The sequence below is a fragment of the Oreochromis niloticus genome, linkage group LG23 (genome assembly GCF_001858045.2).
Source record: "Oreochromis niloticus isolate F11D_XX linkage group LG23, O_niloticus_UMD_NMBU, whole genome shotgun sequence".
In the NCBI taxonomy this organism is placed as follows: domain Eukaryota; kingdom Metazoa; phylum Chordata; class Actinopteri; order Cichliformes; family Cichlidae; genus Oreochromis; species Oreochromis niloticus.
Genome location: NC_031986.2, coordinates 45,574,869 through 45,594,517, shown reverse-complemented (window position 1 = coordinate 45,594,517; position 19,649 = coordinate 45,574,869). Strand labels below are relative to the sequence as shown.

The window sequence follows — 19,649 nt, the reverse complement described above, 5'->3', positions numbered from 1 at the left end:
ATAGAAAAGAGGTCGTTCATCAGGTTGTGTTTGCTTCCTGCTTGGCCTGTGCAGTCTAAGACAGATGTTTTTGCACTTTTATAACTGTGGCTGCATTAGACAAATGTTTTTTTTTTTTTTAAAAATGCTTGAACAACCAATCTGAACAAAAACTTTATTGCAAAGATTGGTATTTACATGAGACAAACATTTATCAATAAACTTTTATTGCATTTTACAGTTAAGCTGTTCAGTGAATCCTCTTCCTTTGAGGGGTTCAAGGCAAATCAGCTACATCTTCACAAAGACGTATACATAAAACCTGGATGTCATATCATCCAGACATGTCTGAGGTCTCCAGGTCTTTAAGAAATCCAGCAAAGGTTCCAAAACAGAGACTCAAGTTTATTTTGTCTGTGATACAGGAGCCAAAACTGAACCATCTTAGTTCACCAAGCTCCACAAATGCTCAGTTATAACACAAGTCCAGGGAGTTGAATAATAATAACGAAAAGCAGAAACTCAAATGCATTTTCATTTTCGCCCTTTGCCACTCTTCACCCCTCCTTTGCCACCCTTAGCCTGTCGTCCCTTTCCGCGCTTTCCTTTGCCTCCTTTAGCGTGTTGTTCCTTTCTCTGCATTCCCCGCAAATCTTTCTTCATGCGCCCGTCCACCACCTTGAAGACTCCTTTGACACCAGGAGGCCGTCTCACCTTCTTCCCAGCGCCCTTTTTGCTCACAACGTATGTTACTTCTCTCTTTTCTTTCCCCAAGCCGGCTTTCTTGTATATACTGAACGAAACACAAACAGTATTGAAATTTTCTCCTGGGTAAAACAGTCAGTTTCGTCTTCGCAGCCCCACAGATGTGACAACATACCTCTTCAGCTGAGCCATCTTCTCCCTCTCAGAGATGTCCACTGTGTTGACAACCGCTTCTGCTTTCTTCTTGGCCTGCTCCATTTTTTTCAACGTCTTGAAAAGAAACGGCGGAATTAATACATTCGGAAATACATAGATTACTTCCCAATAAGCTCCTCAGGCTACAAGTGTTTTACCCTTCTCTTCTTCCTGGCCTTGGCCTCAGCAACTCGTTTGATTGGCCGAGCATTGATCTCCTTCCATTTTTGTTTGTATTCCTCCACCATCTCCTTGGTGACCGGCACCGGCCTCTTCCGGTGTTTCCGTTCATCATCGAGGAACCACTCCGGTACTTCCCACGGCTCGTCGGAGGTGGCGAACCTGAAATGGCATACACAAGGTGTTATTCGTGATCTTCACTCATTCCAGCAGGTTTAAGCCTTACTTGTCGAAAACAAATGTTAACCCGAGTATATGCATCGTTAGATGCAATCAGCAATCTGAAAGGCAGATTCTTTTCGATTAGTACCTATTGGGATTGGCTCAGCAAAGTTTTAGGTCATAGTACCCGGTACCACTGCTCGACTGGGGTTCCAAGCAATCCGAGCAGGTACTAAAATGTGACGCCGTCAGAGTGCGTGCCACCAATTAGCTGGTCAGTGGCGTCACTCGACGAGTCGTGAGAGCGTCTCCTTCCAAAAAAATCAAAACTGCCCTTTTTGAAACCCGAAATGGCTACAAAAAAAAAAAACCAACGCCATGGTCCCAGAGTCTGCCGAAAAGCCACAGATGGAGCACCAGGTATTAGGGCTGTGCCATTTGACCAAAATCTCCTTATAACAATTTCTCATCCCGACAACGATATAAATCATAAAACGGCGCATTTTCTGTAAATTCTGTGAATCTCGGGCAACTCGACCTGTGTGAAGTGTGGGCGTCGTGCACCTGGAGTCGAGTGTTTTGACCGATACATAAAACTATATTTTTTTTAGACATAAGTTGTAACGGCCACCATTTTCTTCTTGAGTATTTATTACACGGCGTGCTGCAGGGAAAAGCCTGTTCTAACATTTGAGCCTAAGGTTTCTTTTGACCACCTGACGGCTCTTTTCTTCTCATCCATAAACCCTCTCCACACTCCTTCACGTGATTCTTGCGTAGGTGGTAGAAGAGAAAAACAAGATACTGCCGTATACGGGGTTTTTTGTGACACCACGAAACAAACAATAGCGCGTAACATGAAGCCACAGATATTTTCATGTCGTCATCCAACATATTTCATCATATAGAACAGCCCTCCCAAGTGTATCAACACTTTGACATCCACCTTTGTTATAGCGTTCGTGTCACAGGACGCTCAGCAGCATTGCTATGATGACAACCATGCACATTTGCTAGTTCTGGATTGTAATGGAAAAAAGATCCAAAGCACACACCTGTGGAAGGAGCTGTCCACCAGGTCCCTTGCCCTCTTCTTAGATGTAGCGATCTGAGCGCCGAGTGCCAGGCCTTCTGGACTCAGGATTCTAGCTTTCTTACCTAAAGAAACAGTCAGTCATCCAGAGTTACACACACAAACACACACACAGGCTAAAAACAGAATATAAGCTCTAAAGCATGAGATAGGACATATAGACATATCAAATATTGCTGAGATGCAATGGTGCATGTTATTTAACTTAAGAGCACTTTTATTGGAAACCATGCGGGTTATTCAAATGAGTTTTCAACCCAGCTGTGGCAGCAGCAGTGCAATACTTCAGGTTACAAAAGAGTTGAGAGGTGCAACACCAAAATGGATGGGTGCCAGCACGCAGCACCGTGCAACAGGGGGCGCTCACCAAGCATGAAAACTGACTGACTCTTCCTGAAGATGGCAGACTAAAGGTTCACCACTGAGTGCAAAGATGCACTGAGGAAGAGTTTCAGCACTCGAAAACTGACAAGCAAACAATTTAGAAGATTGGAGAATTATGTGATGCCTGGCAAAAGCATAGTTTCTTTGCAGGGCTTCAAACATAGGCCATAAGATGAGCTCTGTCAATTGTTCTGTGCATAAATAAAGAAATGTCTATATGTGACATTTAGATGATGACAAGAAGTGTTTGGGGATGCTGACGACCTCACTGTCATACTCACTGGTACTTTCGACAGGAACAACCTGGAAGTCGTTGTCATCTTCGACCTCTACTGATACTCCACCAGCCCCCCGGGCCTGCTTCATTCTGGTAATCTCCCTAAAAGGAAACCGATGAACATGTTACCTGTATATTAGCATTAGTTCATCTGCTGTTAAGAACAGTTTTGAGAACTTGGAAATATTGCAGATTTCTTTTCAGTTAGGCGATCAAAGTAAGCTTATTAATTATGTAACACACTGGGCTAAAGAGAGCCACACTTAATGAGCTTTTACGTTTCATCATCGCTGCTGTCATCCGAGTCACTGTCACTCTCCTCTCCAGCTTCCAGTGACGGTCCCGCCTTTTCCTCCTCTGGCAGAGCAGCTTCTTGCTGCTCCTCCTCCTCCTCCTCTATGTCTTCCTCAGCTTTCCTCTTTTTGCCTTTTCCTAGAAGTAAGAATACATACAAGGATAGCTACTAGCCCCTCACAAACACAATTTCATTTAAAGCTGTGAAAAATAACATGTATGTGAACGTGTGAGTGTGAAGACATGAACACGAGGAGGAGAAACACTTCACACCTGACTGTTTAGTCCGGAGCCACTCTGTCTGTTTGAGCTCGCTCTCTGCATCTCCTTCGAGGCCGATCTCAGAGAAGATGCCCTACGGGTACAACATCAGCACATTTACACACAAAGCACCGTGAAAGATCAGCAATAAAGTAGGAAGCAGGTGCCACATCACACAGTGAAAGGTGCATCAGAAGAATACCTGAGCTTTAGATGTTGCGTTATGAGTCAAACACATACCTTGCTGAACCACAGGTCGGCCTGTCGCTCCATCTTCTCATCTTTTCCCTCTAGCTCCACCACCAAGCCACCATCCTGCTCTTCATCCTCCTCCTCCTCCTCTTGGTTGGTAAACTTTACTCTGAAAAACCACAGAAATGAATCGTGAACTTGAAGCTCTTCTAGAAAGGTTGGGCATTCTTTCTGGTAAAAAAATAAATAAACAGACTTAAGCTTCCAGGGAAAAACAGTAAGCATCAACCTTGTGAAATGACAATAACAATTCTAGTAAATCAGTCTAGTTTGAGACCAACTCTGCTAAAAAAAAAAAAATAATCATTTGTACTCACTGAACATGCATACATGCTATTCAGTGCTTAACACCTTTCTAAAGAGAACTCCTACAGAGCCAGGCACCACATCACCAGTACCTCAGAGTGCTTTTGCTCTGAATGGCCTCTTACTTCTTTTTTGGTGCTTTCTTTTCCAGCTCCTTTTGTCGCCGTTCCACCTCTTCCAGATCCTCGTCATCCAAATCAGATGCCAGTGACATTTTATCTGCATCATCGCCATCTTCATCGGAGAGGTGAAAATCATCGTCTTCATCTACCAGAGTGTCCGCTGTCTGCATGTCCCCCTTTGATATGTCAGCAAGCACCTGAGGGACCAAGAAATTAACATGAAGCCACTTCTCAGTGATAAAGCTCGTGGTACTTGAACTCAGCGGTATTCTGATCTTGAGTTTTGGTGCTTTTGGGAAGCAGCGTGTGACGTTTACCTTTTTCTTCTTGATGGAGACGAGAGAGAACAAGGACGAGTCCTCAGTGGAGGCGATGGACACACCCGGTAGATCCATCTTCAGCTCCACTCTCTCTCTCTGCTTCCGCTGCTCCTTCAGCAGTTTCCTCTTCTTCCTGCCAAATCAGCAAGAGAGTTTCTTGGTTTGCCCCTACAACTGCATCCGTGGTAAAAGCTAAGAGAGGTGAAACTAAAAGTAAAGTGTTGCTTCTCTTTAGGCGAGATGCACCTATCAAGACAAAGTAGGAAAGATGAGGATTTAATCTCACCGAAAACACAAAACTAAAGCGGTTCATACCGTTTGAGCTCAGCCACCTCCTCAGCTTTCAGCTCTGTCAGCTTTTTCACCATTTCTTCCTCCTCGTTGTCCTCACCCTCCTCCTCTTCATCCTCCTTCTTTCCTGCTTCTTCCTCTGAATCGCTCCTTTCTTCATCCGAGCTTAAGCTAAAAACAATGTAGAGATGATTTATGTGTGACACACTTTAACAAAGATTTAATATTTAAATTGCTTTTTCTTTTCTTTTTCTTTTTTTTTTTTAAACCTGATCTCCTGGTCGAGCTGCTTAGCCTCATCTTTCAGTTTCTTAGCTAGGTATCTCCTCAGCTTGGACCTCCAGTTCAGCAGCAGGCTGCAAACGTGAGAAAAGACATGCAAACACGGCCCGTGTTAACAGCACTTCATGCTACAACACGTTCTCACACCATCTGATGTATGTGATGTGCAAGCACAGTAAAGTAGCAGCAGCTTACTAAAGCACAAACATGGCGAGTGAGAGATGGAAAAGCTCACCGGAGTTCTTTGCGGCCCAGGACTTTGATGTCACGACAACACTCCTTTATTTCATTGCTGGTTGCTGAGTGAAACTCCAGATCAGGATTGTTGAAGGTGATCTGAATGAGACAGAGCAAGAAAAGCACGAGTTTTCTTCTTATTCTTAACAGGACTGTCCCCCCCCCCCCCAAACACACACACAAACAAAAAAAAGCTCACCTCACTGGCTTTTCCCAGAAAGTCGACTGGGTTCTCAGCTTTCAGAAAATCGGTCACCGTGAAACTGTGGTAGAGCGTCAGATCTCCATCTGTATATCCCTCCGCCTGCAACAGAAGAAGAGCTGCTTCATCACTGATGGTTCATTTCTGGGCTCAAATGTGACTTAAAGTAAGTCTTAAACCTTGTGACTGATAAATAAAACAAAGTGTTTAAAAGCTAAAAATTTCATACCAGGCAATCACAGCCAGATCTGACATGCTTATTGTGACCAAACACTTGTCAGTATACATGCCTTTGGCTTCTTTACAGGGATCAGCTCCTTCACAGTTTTGGCCTGCACCTCCACCTCTTTGAATGCATACTTGGGGTCAAAGAACTTGCTGTCGATTTTGTCCGGGGCAACAAAACCTGATGATGACAATGGGGGAGGTTTAGGTGAGGTTTAGTCAAGAACAAGGTCAAAATTAAGGTCATTATTTATTGTCTTCAAAAAGCAAATGAAATAATGACACCGACCCTGACAGATGACAAAGATCTCAGCAGACTCATTCCTGGATGCCTGCGGTTTGGTGGCCTGCACCTTCTTGAAGAACTGCTGGAAGATCCAGAGCAGAGGCTGGTAGTCTTTGGAACGAAACACCTTGGTGACAAAGGTGCCTCCTTTGGTAAGAAACTCACAGGCCAACTTCAGAGCCATGAGAGTCAGGTGAGCTGTGGGTGAAAAAGGGAGGATTTCAAAATTAGATTTAAATACCAAATACTGTGGAAAATGGACATGAACTTAAGTAGTTTAGGCACAACAGAGACACAAAATCAAAGAGTGGTAAGGATGTATCAAAAAAGAACCCCTTACAATCCTTATCAACCAAATTAAATAATTTTTGGACATATTGTGCGAATGCTGTTTTACTGCAGTCTGATCTCTAGACGTTTTTTTCTCTTGACTCACCTTGGGAAAAGGCATCGTGCTGCCAGTTAGCTCCCACATTTGGGGCTCCATCGTTTAACACAACATCCACTTTCCAAGTCTGAAGCTCCTTTCTGAGAGCCTGTACAACGGAAAGAGTGTCTCATCAGTTAAAACCATGTCACAAACACAGCGTTGGCTGTCCACATCTCTACTGTTGAAATATCATCTCTGATTTTATGTTTCTTCAGTGATGCTGTGAACAGCAGCAGCTTTCTCACCTGTCTGCATTTCTCAGTGGTGATGTCTTCTTGAAGTGTCACCACGTTGGGGATGGGTTTAATGGGGACCAAGTCAACACCTGAGAAGAAGAAACCACTCTTACGGGGAAGTATTGCCACACGCATTACAGCTGCTTTAGAAGCATAACAGAAACAGAGCCATTTATCATTGGAGAAATTTGTACTCACCGATAATCAGACTTGAAACAGGCATAAACTTAGACGCTACCTGCAACCTGGAAAAGGAGATTTTGAATTCAACTTTAATTATTTTGCATAGTACAAATCACTCATTTATCCGTTTTTCACTTCCGTCATTACATATTGTACCGTATTGTCATTTCTGTAAGGCTCGTGGATTTTATCTTGTAATCACAGCAAAAGAAAGTCTGTGATTATAGTGAGCCAGAGTCGTGCTCACTAGAGAGGAGGTCAAGCTTGGTCACACACGGTCCTAAGTTAATGCAACTTTACACAAACTGCAACTGTACAATCACCAGTCAGCTCCTCTTCACTGACTTTCTCCCCCTGACACTTCTGTCAACGTGGTCGCTCTTTTCTCTTCTCTCTGTCCCTGACTCAGCTGCCACTTGTTATAACAAAGACCTTTGGTGACCGTTCACATGTGACAGAAGCGAATGACCAAAGACTGCAAAGTGGTCTACTGGCCAGCTTCCCCCCAGAGGGTTTACTTCTTTTCCTTTTGTTACCACACACGACGGCATGTCTGGTGACGGGATGCTTACCACCCTCCAGGTGCAGCGCACAGATCCACCAGAGCTCGGGCTTTCTGCAGAAACTGGAACTTACGGTTAAGCTGGATCAATTTGAAGGAGGAACGAGAGCGATAACCTAAAAATTACACAAAAAAAGGAGATTTAAAAGATTGCCAAAAGTCTGCAACCCACAACTTTATATCGATCGGAGCTTCAGCCTGCTAATGCTAATATCACGACAGTCTCGAGCTCGTGTTGTTTTCCGGTACTCTACCTGTTTCTTTGGCCAGGTGGTAGAATTTATCTTTCCGGGTCTTTCCGACCTTAAGTTTCTTCCCCATATTTGCTGCTTTACTTTTACGCCGGACCTTAACACACAGATATGTCACACACTCAAAACACCCCTCTGCCTATGAAAACAGCACGTGTACACGTGCCGGCGCAGGACTACGACGTCACACTTCTTCTTCTTCTTCTTCGGATTTGTTTGTTAGTTTCGCGCATGTTCCGCCACCTGCTGTTAACAACACATTACTACGATATCTTAAATAAAATGCATTCATTATTATTATTATTAGGGCCCGAGCACCGAGAGTGCGAAGGCCCTATTGTATCTGCTCTGTTTATTATTATTAGGGCCCGAGCACTGAGAGTGCGAAGGCCCTATTGTATCTGCTCCGTTTCTTATTATTATTATTATTATTATTATTATTATTATTCAGGCAAAAGAAGGGCCTTTTTGAGGGCTTTAACATGCTCGAAAACTCTTGGAATTTTGCACACATGCCAGGTCTGGTGAAAAATTTTGTATTTTAATGGTTTTACATATGAGCACTGGGAAATGGCTCTGTAGCGCCACCTATGCCTTGTTAAATGCAGCCCTACAAACACATCGTTTTAGCTACATGTATGAAATTTGGCACACATGTGTATCATGCCAAGACGAACAAAAAAGTCTGTGGGACCATTGACGCAAACCCAACAGGAAGTCCGCCATTTGGAAGTGAACGTGACATTTTGGCTCTAATTTTGCCATTTCCATGCCTCGAACTTTTGCGAACTCCTCATTGGAATTTCATCGTACAAGCTTCATATTTGGTCAGTGTCAACTACACACCTGGGCCATGTTAAATTGCGGAGCTTTTGAGTTTTCGGGATACGGTGAGGCCGTGGCGCCACGGCGAATTTCGATGACTCGCCATGAAAATCTTATTGCCTCTCTTTCTGTCATACATTGTCCGACCTTGACCAAAGTGGACACATATGATAAGGCTCCACCCCTGAACATATTTCAACTGCCATATTTGACATCAGGGAGAGCGCCACCTAGTGGGAACAGGAAATGTCATGTTTTACACTTTGGGGTACAGTATTGTAATGGGTGACATCTGCAGCCTCAAATTTCTCCAGGAAAGCCTTAAGGAGTTGGTCTTGGGTTACAGAGAAAACTGTGAGTTTTCGCTGAAGGGTGTGACCCCAGCAGCATGGCGAACATTGAGGTCTCGCCATGAAGAAACAAATTAGTGTAAGTCAATGAAATCCAATCTGATCAGTACCAGATTTTACAGACATGATGTCAGACCCGCCCTGAACAGATTGATGTGCCCATTGTCAGGAATACGTAGAGCGCCACCTAGTGGCACCAGGAAATGTCATGTCTTTCATTTTGTTTTACTGATTTTCACAGGTTCATCGTGGCCACCTGAAAAGCGGTGAGTATCACCATCAGTCCTTCATGATGCTTCTGTGCGAAAATTGTGACTTTAAACTGAACGGCGCACCCTGGTGGCAACGCGGTTCACCATGAAAGACGAAGTGGCTTTTGAGGGGCTTGGAAATTTTAAAAAGTCTTGGAATTTGGCCCAAACCTCCAATGTGATGAGGGCTTTGTTGTTATGTGATCATTTTCCTTGAATAGTGCAAAATGGCTCCACAGCGCCCCCTACAAAATTTCAAAACATCAGCCCCTGCTCTGTGTTTTATTTATAAGTCTGAAACCTGGTAAGCTTATGGAGGATATCAAGATGTACAAAAAAGTCTCTTGGAGCAATATCCCAAATCCAACAGGAAGTCAGCCATTTTTAAATTAAGGTGTAATTTTAGCCACTTTTTCGCCTCTTTTCAGGCCTCATACTTTGACGAACTCCTCCAAGGGATTTCATCAGATTAACCCGATCTCCTGTGTGTGGAATCTAAAGACCTTTGTGATGTTAAATTGCGAAGCTTTTTACGTTCAGGGAAACGGGGTGGCCATGGCGGCACGTGGAGTTTCAATCACTCGCCAAAAAGCAGTAATCTGCTGTCACTCAAAAACACAATGTCCAATCTCTCCCAAAGTTCGCAGGCGTGATGAGACTCAAGGTCGGAAATGTTTGTTATCCCATTTGTCAGTAATGGTTAGAGCGCCACCTAGTGGGACGACTATAATAATGATTGAATGAGATGAATCGTTAGCTGGTGGTTCTAGGCATGAATTCCATCAATGTGACATCAGATCGGACGTGCTGGTTGTAGGTGTTGGGTGTGGCCCGACGTGCCGGGGTGCGAGGGCCCTCATAACGCTGCTTGCAGCTTTAATTATTATTATTATTATTATTATTTTTCATTGAAATGAATTGCCTTTTTGAGGGCTTTAACATGCTCGAAAACTCATGAAATTTTGCACACATGCCAGGCCTGGTGAAAAATTTTGTATTTCAATGGTTTTACATATCAGCATTGGGAAATGGCTCTAGAGCGCCACCTATGCCTTGTTAAATGCAGCCCTACGAACACATCGTAGGAGCTACATGTATGAAATCTGGCACACATGTGTATCATGCCAAGACGAACAAAAAAGTCTATGGGCCCATTGACGCAAACCCTACAGGAAGTCCGCCATTTTGGATTGAAGGTCACATTTTGGCTCTAATTTTGCCATTTCCATGCCTCGAACTTTTTCGAACTCCTCCTTGGGATTTGGTCGTATAAGCTTCATATTTGGTCAGTCTCAACTACACACCTGGGCCATGTTAAATTGCGGAGCTTTTGAGTTTTCGCGATACTGTGAGGCCGTGGCGCCACGGCGAATTTCGATGACTCGCCATGAAAATTTTATTGTCTCTCATTCCCTCATACATGGTCCGACCTGGACCAAAGAGCACACATATGATAAGGCTCCACCCCTGAACATATTTCAAGTGCCATATTTGACACCAGGGACAGCGCCACCTAGGGGCAACAGGAAATGTCATGTTTTACACTTTGGTGTACAGTATTGTGATGGGTGACATCTGCAGCCTCAAATTTCTCCAGGAAAGCCTTAAGGAGTTGGTCTTGGCTTACAGTGAAAACTGTGAGTTTTCGCGAAAGGGTGTGACCCCAGCAGCATGGCGAACATTGAGGTCTCGCCATGAAGAAACAAATTAGTGTAACTCAATGAAATCCAGTCTGATCAGAACCAGACTTTACAGGCATGATGTCAGACCCGCCCTGAACAGATTGATGTGCCCATTGTCAGGAATACGAGGAGCGCCACCTAGTGGCAGCAGGAAATGTCATGTCTTTCATTTTGTTGTACTGATTTTCACAGGTTCATCCTGGCCACCTGAAACGTGGTGAATATCACCATCAGTCCCTCATGATGCTTCAGTGAGAAAAGTGTGACTTTAAACTGAACGGCGCACCCTGGTGGTAACGCTGTTCACCATGACCATTGAAGTGGCTTCTGAGGGGCTTGGAAAGTTTAAAATGTCTTGAAATTTGGCGCATACCTCCAATGTGATGAGCGCTTTCTTGTTATTTTACCATTTTCATTGAATAGCGCAAAATGGCTCCACAGCGCCCCCTACAAAATTTCAAATCAACAGCCCCTGCTCTGTGTTTTATGTATGAGTCTGAAACCTGGTAAGCTTATGGAAGATATCAAGATGTACAAAAAAGTCTCTTGGAGCAATATCCCAAATCCAACAGGAAGTCAGACATTTTGAAATTAATGTGTAATTTTGGCGACAATTTCCCTTCTTTTCAGGCCTCATACTTTGACGAACTCCTCCAAGGGATTTCATCAGATTGAGGCGATCTCCAGTGTGTGTAATCTAAAGACCTTTGTGATGTTAAATTGCGAAGGTTTCCACGTTCAGGGAAACGGGATGGTCATGGTGGCACGTGGAGTTTCAATCACTCGCCAAAAAGCAGTAATCTGCTGTCACTCCAAAACACAATGTCCAATCTCTCCCAAAGGTCGCAGGCATGATGAGACTCGACCTCGGAAATGTTTATTATGCCATTTGTCAGTAATGGTTAGAGCGCCACCTAGTGGGACGACTATAATCATGACTGAATGAGATGAAATGTTAGCTGGTGGTTAAATGCATGAATTCCATCAATCTGACATCAGATCGGACGTGCTGGTTGTAGGAGTTGGGCGTGGCTCGACGCGCCCGGGTGCGAGGGCCCTCATAACGCTGCTTGCAGCTTTAATTAATGCTGTTGCTGCTATAAATCTATCCAGTTATATGGACACACAAAAATAGCTCATGTTTATGAATTGCTATTGAGGGAGAAGGACTGTTCTTGTCATGCTCAAGAGTTGGCAGTTCGTCTTGTAATCAGAAGGTTGCCGGTTCGAGCCCTGACTCCGACAGTCTCGGTTGTTGTGTCCTTGGGCGAGACACTTCATCTGTTGCCCACTGGTGGTGGTCAGAGGGCGCCAGTGTCCGGCAGCCTCACCTCTGTCAGTGCGCCCCAGGGCAGCTGTGGGTGGATGACTGGATGTGTAAAGCGCTTTGGGGTCCTTAGGGACTAAGTAAAGTGCTATACAAATACAGGCCATTTACCATTTACCATGGCAGTCTGAGCAACGTAAAATAAGACTGTAATTAATTCATTCAACAACTCTCCATTACCCATTATTTGCTTTCATCTAATGGCATCACTCTTTACAGATCAAAAATTAATTATGTGAAAATAACACACCATGCTTGGTTTGCTGAAATTACAGAAAACAGGGATCTACAGTATTTACTCTGGCCTATACTGGTGTCCGGCGTGCTTATAGTTTTTCAGTTACAAAGGTGATGATATGTCTTGATGCATTCTCAATCATCCAGGAAAGTAAATCTCCAAAAGTTGAATCTGTTCATCTGGACGTAGCGTTTTGTGGGAGAAACGTCCAGATGAACAGATTCAACTTTTGGAGAAAGGTGATGATACATTTCTGTCCATCCATCTCTTCAGGAGCTAATCCCAGCTGCTATAGGGCAAGGAGCGGGGTACACCCTGGACAGGTCACCCATCTGTCGCAAAGAGACAGACAACTATTCACACCTACAGGCAATTTAGATTCACCAATTAACCTAACCTAACTAATCAAACTATGATTAATGCTCCATGGGTTAAAAAAAATTATTTGGTCAAATAATTCACAACTCCTGCCTACAACAAAGACTGGATCAACAAACAACTGCGGCCATATTGTAATAGTATATGGGGTTTGTTAATAAACATAACATCATTTTTTAAATCTTTATCAATGTTTATTTTGTTATTTTTTATCACAGCCAAATGAATTTAGGGAAAACACTTCAGTGAAGACGACAGCTGTCAGAAAGGCCTGTTTCTGGACCGTGTGTTGATCAGTCCCAGGACAGAGAAGGCACTGGCTGCTGCCGTCACCAAACCGATGGCCCCAATGGCTCGTGAAGCCTGTGGAGACAAGAAGGAGGGGCAGGGCGTGGATTGCGGGTTAGAATAGGAGCAGCAGAGGCTGATTGATTTTATTGCATATTCACAATACAGCATGATTCCAAACTTAACAGGACTAACTCATTAGTCTGTAATTCAGATTTGTCTAACTTATAAGAGGAAGCAGGCAAACCACCACAACAAGCACCACATTTATTTACAGTAAACCTTTTTTTCCCGTAAACTGTTTTGAGCTGATTATTTAATTCAAAGCTGATTTGTTGTGTAAAGATTAAGGCTTTGGCAGGAAGTATTTGGCTCTTAAACATAGCTTTAAAGTAGATTTGGATGTCGTTGTTTTCAATACAGACCATGGTCATAATTAAAGCAATTATAAGATTATATGTGGGTGAAAAATAGAATTATGAATTATATTTTGGGACAAAGTATCATGTTTTCATTTTAGTGGTATAGTAGAGCCCTGGGATGGATAAATCCCTGATGTTAAGGTTCACTCTGATTTGCCACTTTGGTCAATGTTTTTAAATGTCTGACAATGTGAGACTATGACAGGGCCAATGTTTCGGATTTATTAGTCGCTTTTAGTGACACACCAGACAGAAGCAGAACAAACACTGAGAGACCTGCTCAGACACCCCCTCCCCATAACGAAGAAGGGTAACGAAGTGCTCGCAGTTGCTCCCCAGCAAGTCATAAGAGACCTCCTGGCCAATGAGGACTTGTGCCCGCTGGATGATTTCACAGACAGGGAGGGGTGTGTGGTTGTGGTCATACTTGTTGTTGACACGGTAGGAGTCACTTCCCACCACCTCCTTCAGTAGCTGCATGCGTACCACTGCCTTCCTGCTGAAGACAGACTTCACACTGGACATGGCGGCTGCCTGGCTCTCATCTGTGGGAAAGGAGGAGATGATTTTCATTTAAATTGTCAAAGGGAAGAGAAAAAAGACTCTTCTGTAGGCTAAGGTTAATGATGCCAGACTTAAAGACCAGATATAAACACATTAGCACAGTGAAGCTAGAGGATGAACGCTAACTTTTTTCCACTCGATAAAAGTTAACATGAGGGTTCCCGATGGTTAGGGACAAATGCAATCACAGGATGCTGTAAACGAACCAAACTTCAGTCAGGAGAACAACTGAGCTGTACGTTTTCATTTTTTCAAAAATCTCTCAGTCAGAACATGCTATATCATGTTTAGGTGGAAACTGGCGAGCTAACTTCCTGCTAACTTCAAACTCAGTTAAATTTCATAAATTCTGTTCTGCCTGGATGTTAAACTGAATTGTTACAACTGGTAAAGCAGCAACGCTGATCATTTTATTAAAGATGAAAGAATTTAGACAGTTTGTAACTCTCAGTTATGCCGCAATGGAACAATGGCCCTCACTTGCTAACAGTGCATACACAAAAATGTGTGCATGATTCATGGATACAAACATTTCATGCACAAATCAGTGATTTATCAGTATTTTCATACCTGAATTTGTTTACACGTTACTGACAGATGGAGTTTTTCACAGGACTGTATGTATTTAGTCACTGCACAGTGGTGTCAGAGTGGGTATTTCAGTTTAACAGGTCAACAAAGTTGTATTGTATTCATTTTTAACCTCCTTTCACTCTTCCTTCAATTATTTGATAAACGACATTGTCAGGAGTTATGAAGTGCCCAGGTCTTAGTGAAATAAACAAAGCTAAAATGAATTTGAATTATTTAATTTAAATAAAGATCAGGATGTAGTTTGTAATGTGAGCCTTTTAACCTCAGTCTAAAACATAATATAAAGCGGGTTTATGTCTGATTTGTGAGGATAGCTGCAAGTTTTATGTTAGAAACCCTTTTACTATATTTAGTATTTACAGCTGTTCACACTTAGCTAGATTAACGTGATGGTGTTGTGTTTAGTATGTTGCTTTGTTTTTGTTTGGGTTTTTTTTGCTTGTCTTCTCTTCTTTTTCTCTCAACAGGTGATCCAGGAGATTTTTTTTTTCTTTCCCTTTGTCTTTGTAAGTGCCCTTTCTCACTGTCCCTTTTCCCTTCTGTTTTTCTTTTCCTTCCTCTCTTTCTTTCTCCCTTTCCTATCCCCCAGTCATGTCTGTCCCATCTGTCCCATCTGTAACAACTGAAAATAAAATAAATAATAACAACAAAGTTTGATCAAATGGACCAATACGGCAATGCCATGATGATCCATTTGGCAGAATAAATCCATTTGGTATCCTTGTTGGTCTTCAGACAACAATTCTGACGGCTAAAGAACCAAATGGGACAGACAAAAAAAAAAAAAAAACCCTTTTACTGACCAACAGGAGTTAAGTTGATGATGTAACCATCTCCCAGGTAGAGAGCCCAGTGCTGATAGGCTGGTCTGAAAATCTCAATGAGGTCACCAGGCTGGGGGTCACCGGAGAGGGCAGGAAGGTCCGGCTCATTAGACGCCATCTACACAGAGAGCCACAGAGAGACATACATGCTTAAAAGGACATTTAAATAACAAACATAACAGAAATATTTAGTTGATAGAATATTTGTCATTTTAGAAAATGTGAAATCTGTAACACACTTGCAAAATGTGAAGCAACCTTATCGCTGCTACATGATTACGGATTATATAATTATTACTGATAAGGAAAACTGCTGCCAGAGTGACCGCTCACTCACATGTGTATCACTCTCTGCTGTCATTCAATCGCCAAAACACACATGGCTAACGCACATTATCCAGCAAACTTACATTAGAGTTTTGTAGTTGTTTATCCATCCCACATCATGCTTCCACAAATTCTAAGAAGAGAGGAAGAACAGAGAGAAAATCCTTTCAATTCAGCTGATAAATACAAAGTGCTTTTACACCAAGAAATGGAGAAATTCCACTTTCCTTTCCTAGTCTGATAAGATTCAAAAGGGAAAATAACAAAATTCCCAGAGCAAGAAAATGCTAGATAAAACACAATGTAAAGGTCACCCATACATACACGCACGTACAATACACACCAGCTCACACACAGACAATACGCACATGAGCTCTTGTTTCATCTGTGCTGCCACAATAGCAGCAGCACAAAAGGGAAGCTGACAGAAAATAGTTTGAGCTCAGGTTATTTCACACAGGAAAAAAATATTTCACCTGTCATTTCATGTCTTTAATTCCCTCTCTCTCTTATTTTTTTTTTCCTGAACTGAATCGCCACAGATCATGGACGATAACAATTACAGTATGAATATTTCCCAAAGTCAGAGTTTAATGTTGATTAAAATTTCACTTGGATGGCATGAAATCAATATCTGCCTGGGAGAGCAGCTCCTATATCCATCTCATTATTAATGCATGGTGCCCAAGCCACATTGAAAATAAGTGCCCATACATTTTCCACCAAATCAAAACCGCATCAGCATCTGAGAGCTGCCGCAAATACAGAAACATACATGTATAAAGTCATGTGACAGAAGTATATTGTAATAACTAAATCAAGGTTACAGACCAAATAGGCAACACTGAGCAAACATTTTAAAGAGAAAAAGCGTCCAAGAGTAATACTTACTCAAACACCAGCAGCTTTTTCTTCCTCACCATTTTAATTCCCCATCATAAATCCGCACAAAACCATAAAGAAATCCAAGATAAGAGTAAAAAAGAGCTTTGAACGCGAGTTCCTGAGAGGATGAGCAGATTCCGAATATCTCAAATCAAAACGAGAGGCTGGAGGTCCTGGTGGAGGTATTTCAGTGTCCGCTGTGCTGACTGATAGCAGTTTGTCCCAGCTGCCAAAGTGACACACACATATAAACATGCAGACACGCACACACAGGCATTTCCTCTCTGCTTTTGTCCCATTCAGAAGAAGCTGTTTGCACATATATAGCTGGTTTCAGTTTAACTCTGTCTGATCACTGTTCCTGGAAAGTGACAGATGCACAAAATATCTTATATCATGCAGTTTACTTTAGTAGCCAAACTGCTGCTGAGATTGCCAGTTTGGCTGTATACAGTGCTGTAAAAAAGTCGTTAACGCTTACTTTTGTAAATCGTAAATTAACTGTGATTAACCATCTTTTTGTGTGTTTTTTGAAAAGCTTAATTTAATGTCACTATTCACACTCAGGCCTGATTACTGCCAGATATCATGAATCAAAAAATCAATAAAACAGAACCTGTCTGACAAAGTGAAGCTGGCACATCATGCCGCGGTCTAAAGAAACTCAACAGATGAGAAACAAAGTCATTGACATCTATCAGTCTGGAAGGGTTGGGGTCATTTCTAAAGCTTTTCTAAAGACTCCAGTGAACAACAGTGAGAAAACCTGGAATAGTGACGAACCTTCCCAGGAGCCATGACCAAAATTGCTCCAAGAGGACACTAACGACTTATTCAGAAGGTCACAAAAGAACCCAGAACATGTAAAGACCTGCAGGTCTCACTTGCCCTAGTTAAGGTCAGAGTTCATGATTCAACAATAAGAAAGAAACTGGAAAAATGGCATCCACGAGAGACCTCTAAAGAGGAAACCACTGCTGACCAAAAGGAACATAAAGGCTCGACTGCCAAAATTTGCCAAAAAACATCTTGACGATCCTCAAGAGTTTTAGGAAACTGTGGACTAATGAGACAAAAGCTGAAGCTTTTCCATAAAGGAACATCATACCAACAGTCAAACATGGTGGTGGTAGTGTGATGGTATGGGGGTGCTTTGCCGCTTCAGGACTTGGACAACTTCCAGTAAGTGATGAAACCATGAATTCTGCTTTCTACCAGAAAATCCAGACAAAGTATGTCCGCTCAGTTCGTTCCCTGAATTTGGCTGAATTAAAACAATTCTGCAAAGAAGGTAGGCGAACATTTCTCCACACTGATGTGAAAGACTCATTGCCAATTATCAAAATGATTGCTTGATTATAGGTCTTGCTGCCAGGACTGGCACAACCAGTTATTAGGTTTCAAATGACCTTTTTCACATAGAACCAAGCATGGATAGCTTTTTTTTCCACTCAATAAATGAGATCATGATCTAAAAAGTGCATTTTGTATTTACTCTGGTTATCTTAGTCTAATGTTAATTTGTTTGATGAGCTGAAAAAGATCTGAAAGTGTGACAAATACACACACACAGAAGAAAAAGAAATCAGAAAGAGGGCAAATACTTGTTCACAGCACTGTATGTATTCTAAAAATGGTGTGTGACCTCTATCAAACTGGGATAGGGCACAAACATCAACCTCAGAATCAGAATCAGAATCAGAATACTTTATTTATCCCTAGGGGAAATTATTATTTTTTTGTTACAGTGCTCCATAATAAACAGACATTAACAAGACAGACAATACACTAACTAAGAATAGTACAATATATACAGGCATATATATACATAAGTCGTTTATTAATAAATAGCTAAAAAAGAAAAAGAAAGAAAAAGAAACATGTGTGTGTTAAGTGGATAAGTTATAGAGGGAGATGGCCACAGGCAAGAATGATTTCCTGTGTCGTTCAGTGGTGCTTTTTGGTACTCTCAGTCTCTCACTGAACGTGCTCCTGTGACTGACCAGCATGTCATGGAGTGGGTGGGAGGTGTTATCCAACATTGTCTTTATTTTGGACAACATCCGCCTCTCCGACACCACCTTGAGGGAGTCCAGCTCCATCCCCACAACATTACTGGCCTTACGGATCAGTTTATCGAGTCTGTTGGCATCAGCGACCCTCAGCCTGCTCCCCCAGCATGCAACAGCATAGAGGATCGCACTGGCCACAACAGACTCATAGAAAATCCTGAGCATTTTCTGGCAGATGTTGAAGGACCTCAGTCGCCTCAAAAAATAGAGACGACTCTGGCCCTTTCTGTAAAGTGCTGTGGTGTTTTTTGTCCAGTTCAGTTTATTGTCAATGTGTACTCCAAGGTATTTATAGTCCTCCACAATGTCAACACTGACCCCCTGGATTGAAACAGGGGTCAAGTGTTTCCTGGTCTTCCTGAAGTCCACTATTAATTCCTTGGTCTTTGCCACGTTGAGCTGCAGATGATTCTGCTCACACCACGTGACAAAGGAGTCGACCACAGCCCGGTACTCTGTCTCATCATCCCTGTTGATGCATCCAACCACCGCTGAGTCATCAGAAAACTTCTGAAGATGGCAGGTTTCTGTGCAGTGGCTGAAGTCTGTGGTGTAGAGGGTGAAGAGGAAGGGGGAGAGGACAGTCCCCTGTGGTGCCCCTGTGTTGCTGATCACCTTGTCAGACACATACTGTGGAAGACGTACATATTGTGGTCTTCCTGTCAGGTAATCAACAATCCAGGACACCAGTGAAGCATCCACCTGCATTGCTGTTAACTTATCACCCAGGAGGGTCGGCCTGATGGTGTTGAAAGCACTGGAAAAGTCAAAAAACATGACCCTCACAGTGCTCGCCGGCTGGTCCAGGTGGGTGTAGACACGATCGAGCAGGTAGATGATGGCGTCCTCAGTTCCGAGACGAGGCTGATAGGCAAATTGCAGGGGATCCAGATGTGGTCTTACAATG

General features: G+C 42.7%; 2 protein-coding genes across 2 annotated transcripts; both read right to left on the bottom strand.

The window, feature by feature from the left end:
- Positions 1–140: 140 nt before the first annotated feature.
- On the bottom strand, positions 141–7,927 carry ftsj3 (FtsJ RNA 2'-O-methyltransferase 3). Its single transcript, XM_005479215.4, has 21 exons — positions 7,719–7,927; positions 7,475–7,580; positions 6,918–6,964; positions 6,729–6,808; positions 6,490–6,589; positions 6,057–6,251; positions 5,833–5,948; positions 5,540–5,644; positions 5,339–5,439; positions 5,091–5,177; positions 4,846–4,992; positions 4,528–4,663; positions 4,214–4,407; positions 3,771–3,891; positions 3,543–3,624; positions 3,254–3,407; positions 2,980–3,077; positions 2,277–2,379; positions 1,038–1,221; positions 860–954; positions 141–772 (listed from the first exon to the last, which is right to left on the bottom strand). The coding sequence occupies exons 1-21, from the start codon at positions 7,783–7,785 to the stop codon at positions 514–516; spliced, it is 2,577 nt and encodes an 858-aa protein (XP_005479272.1). The 5' UTR covers positions 7,786–7,927; the 3' UTR covers positions 141–513.
- Positions 7,928–12,964: 5,037 nt separating this feature from the next.
- plaat1 (phospholipase A and acyltransferase 1) lies at positions 12,965–16,963 on the bottom strand. Its single transcript, XM_005479213.4, has 5 exons — positions 16,677–16,963; positions 15,869–15,918; positions 15,438–15,576; positions 13,753–14,021; positions 12,965–13,129 (listed from the first exon to the last, which is right to left on the bottom strand). The coding sequence occupies exons 2-5, from the start codon at positions 15,893–15,895 to the stop codon at positions 13,028–13,030; spliced, it is 537 nt and encodes a 178-aa protein (XP_005479270.1). The 5' UTR covers positions 15,896–15,918; positions 16,677–16,963; the 3' UTR covers positions 12,965–13,027.
- Between the last annotated feature and the right edge of the window lie 2,686 nt (positions 16,964–19,649).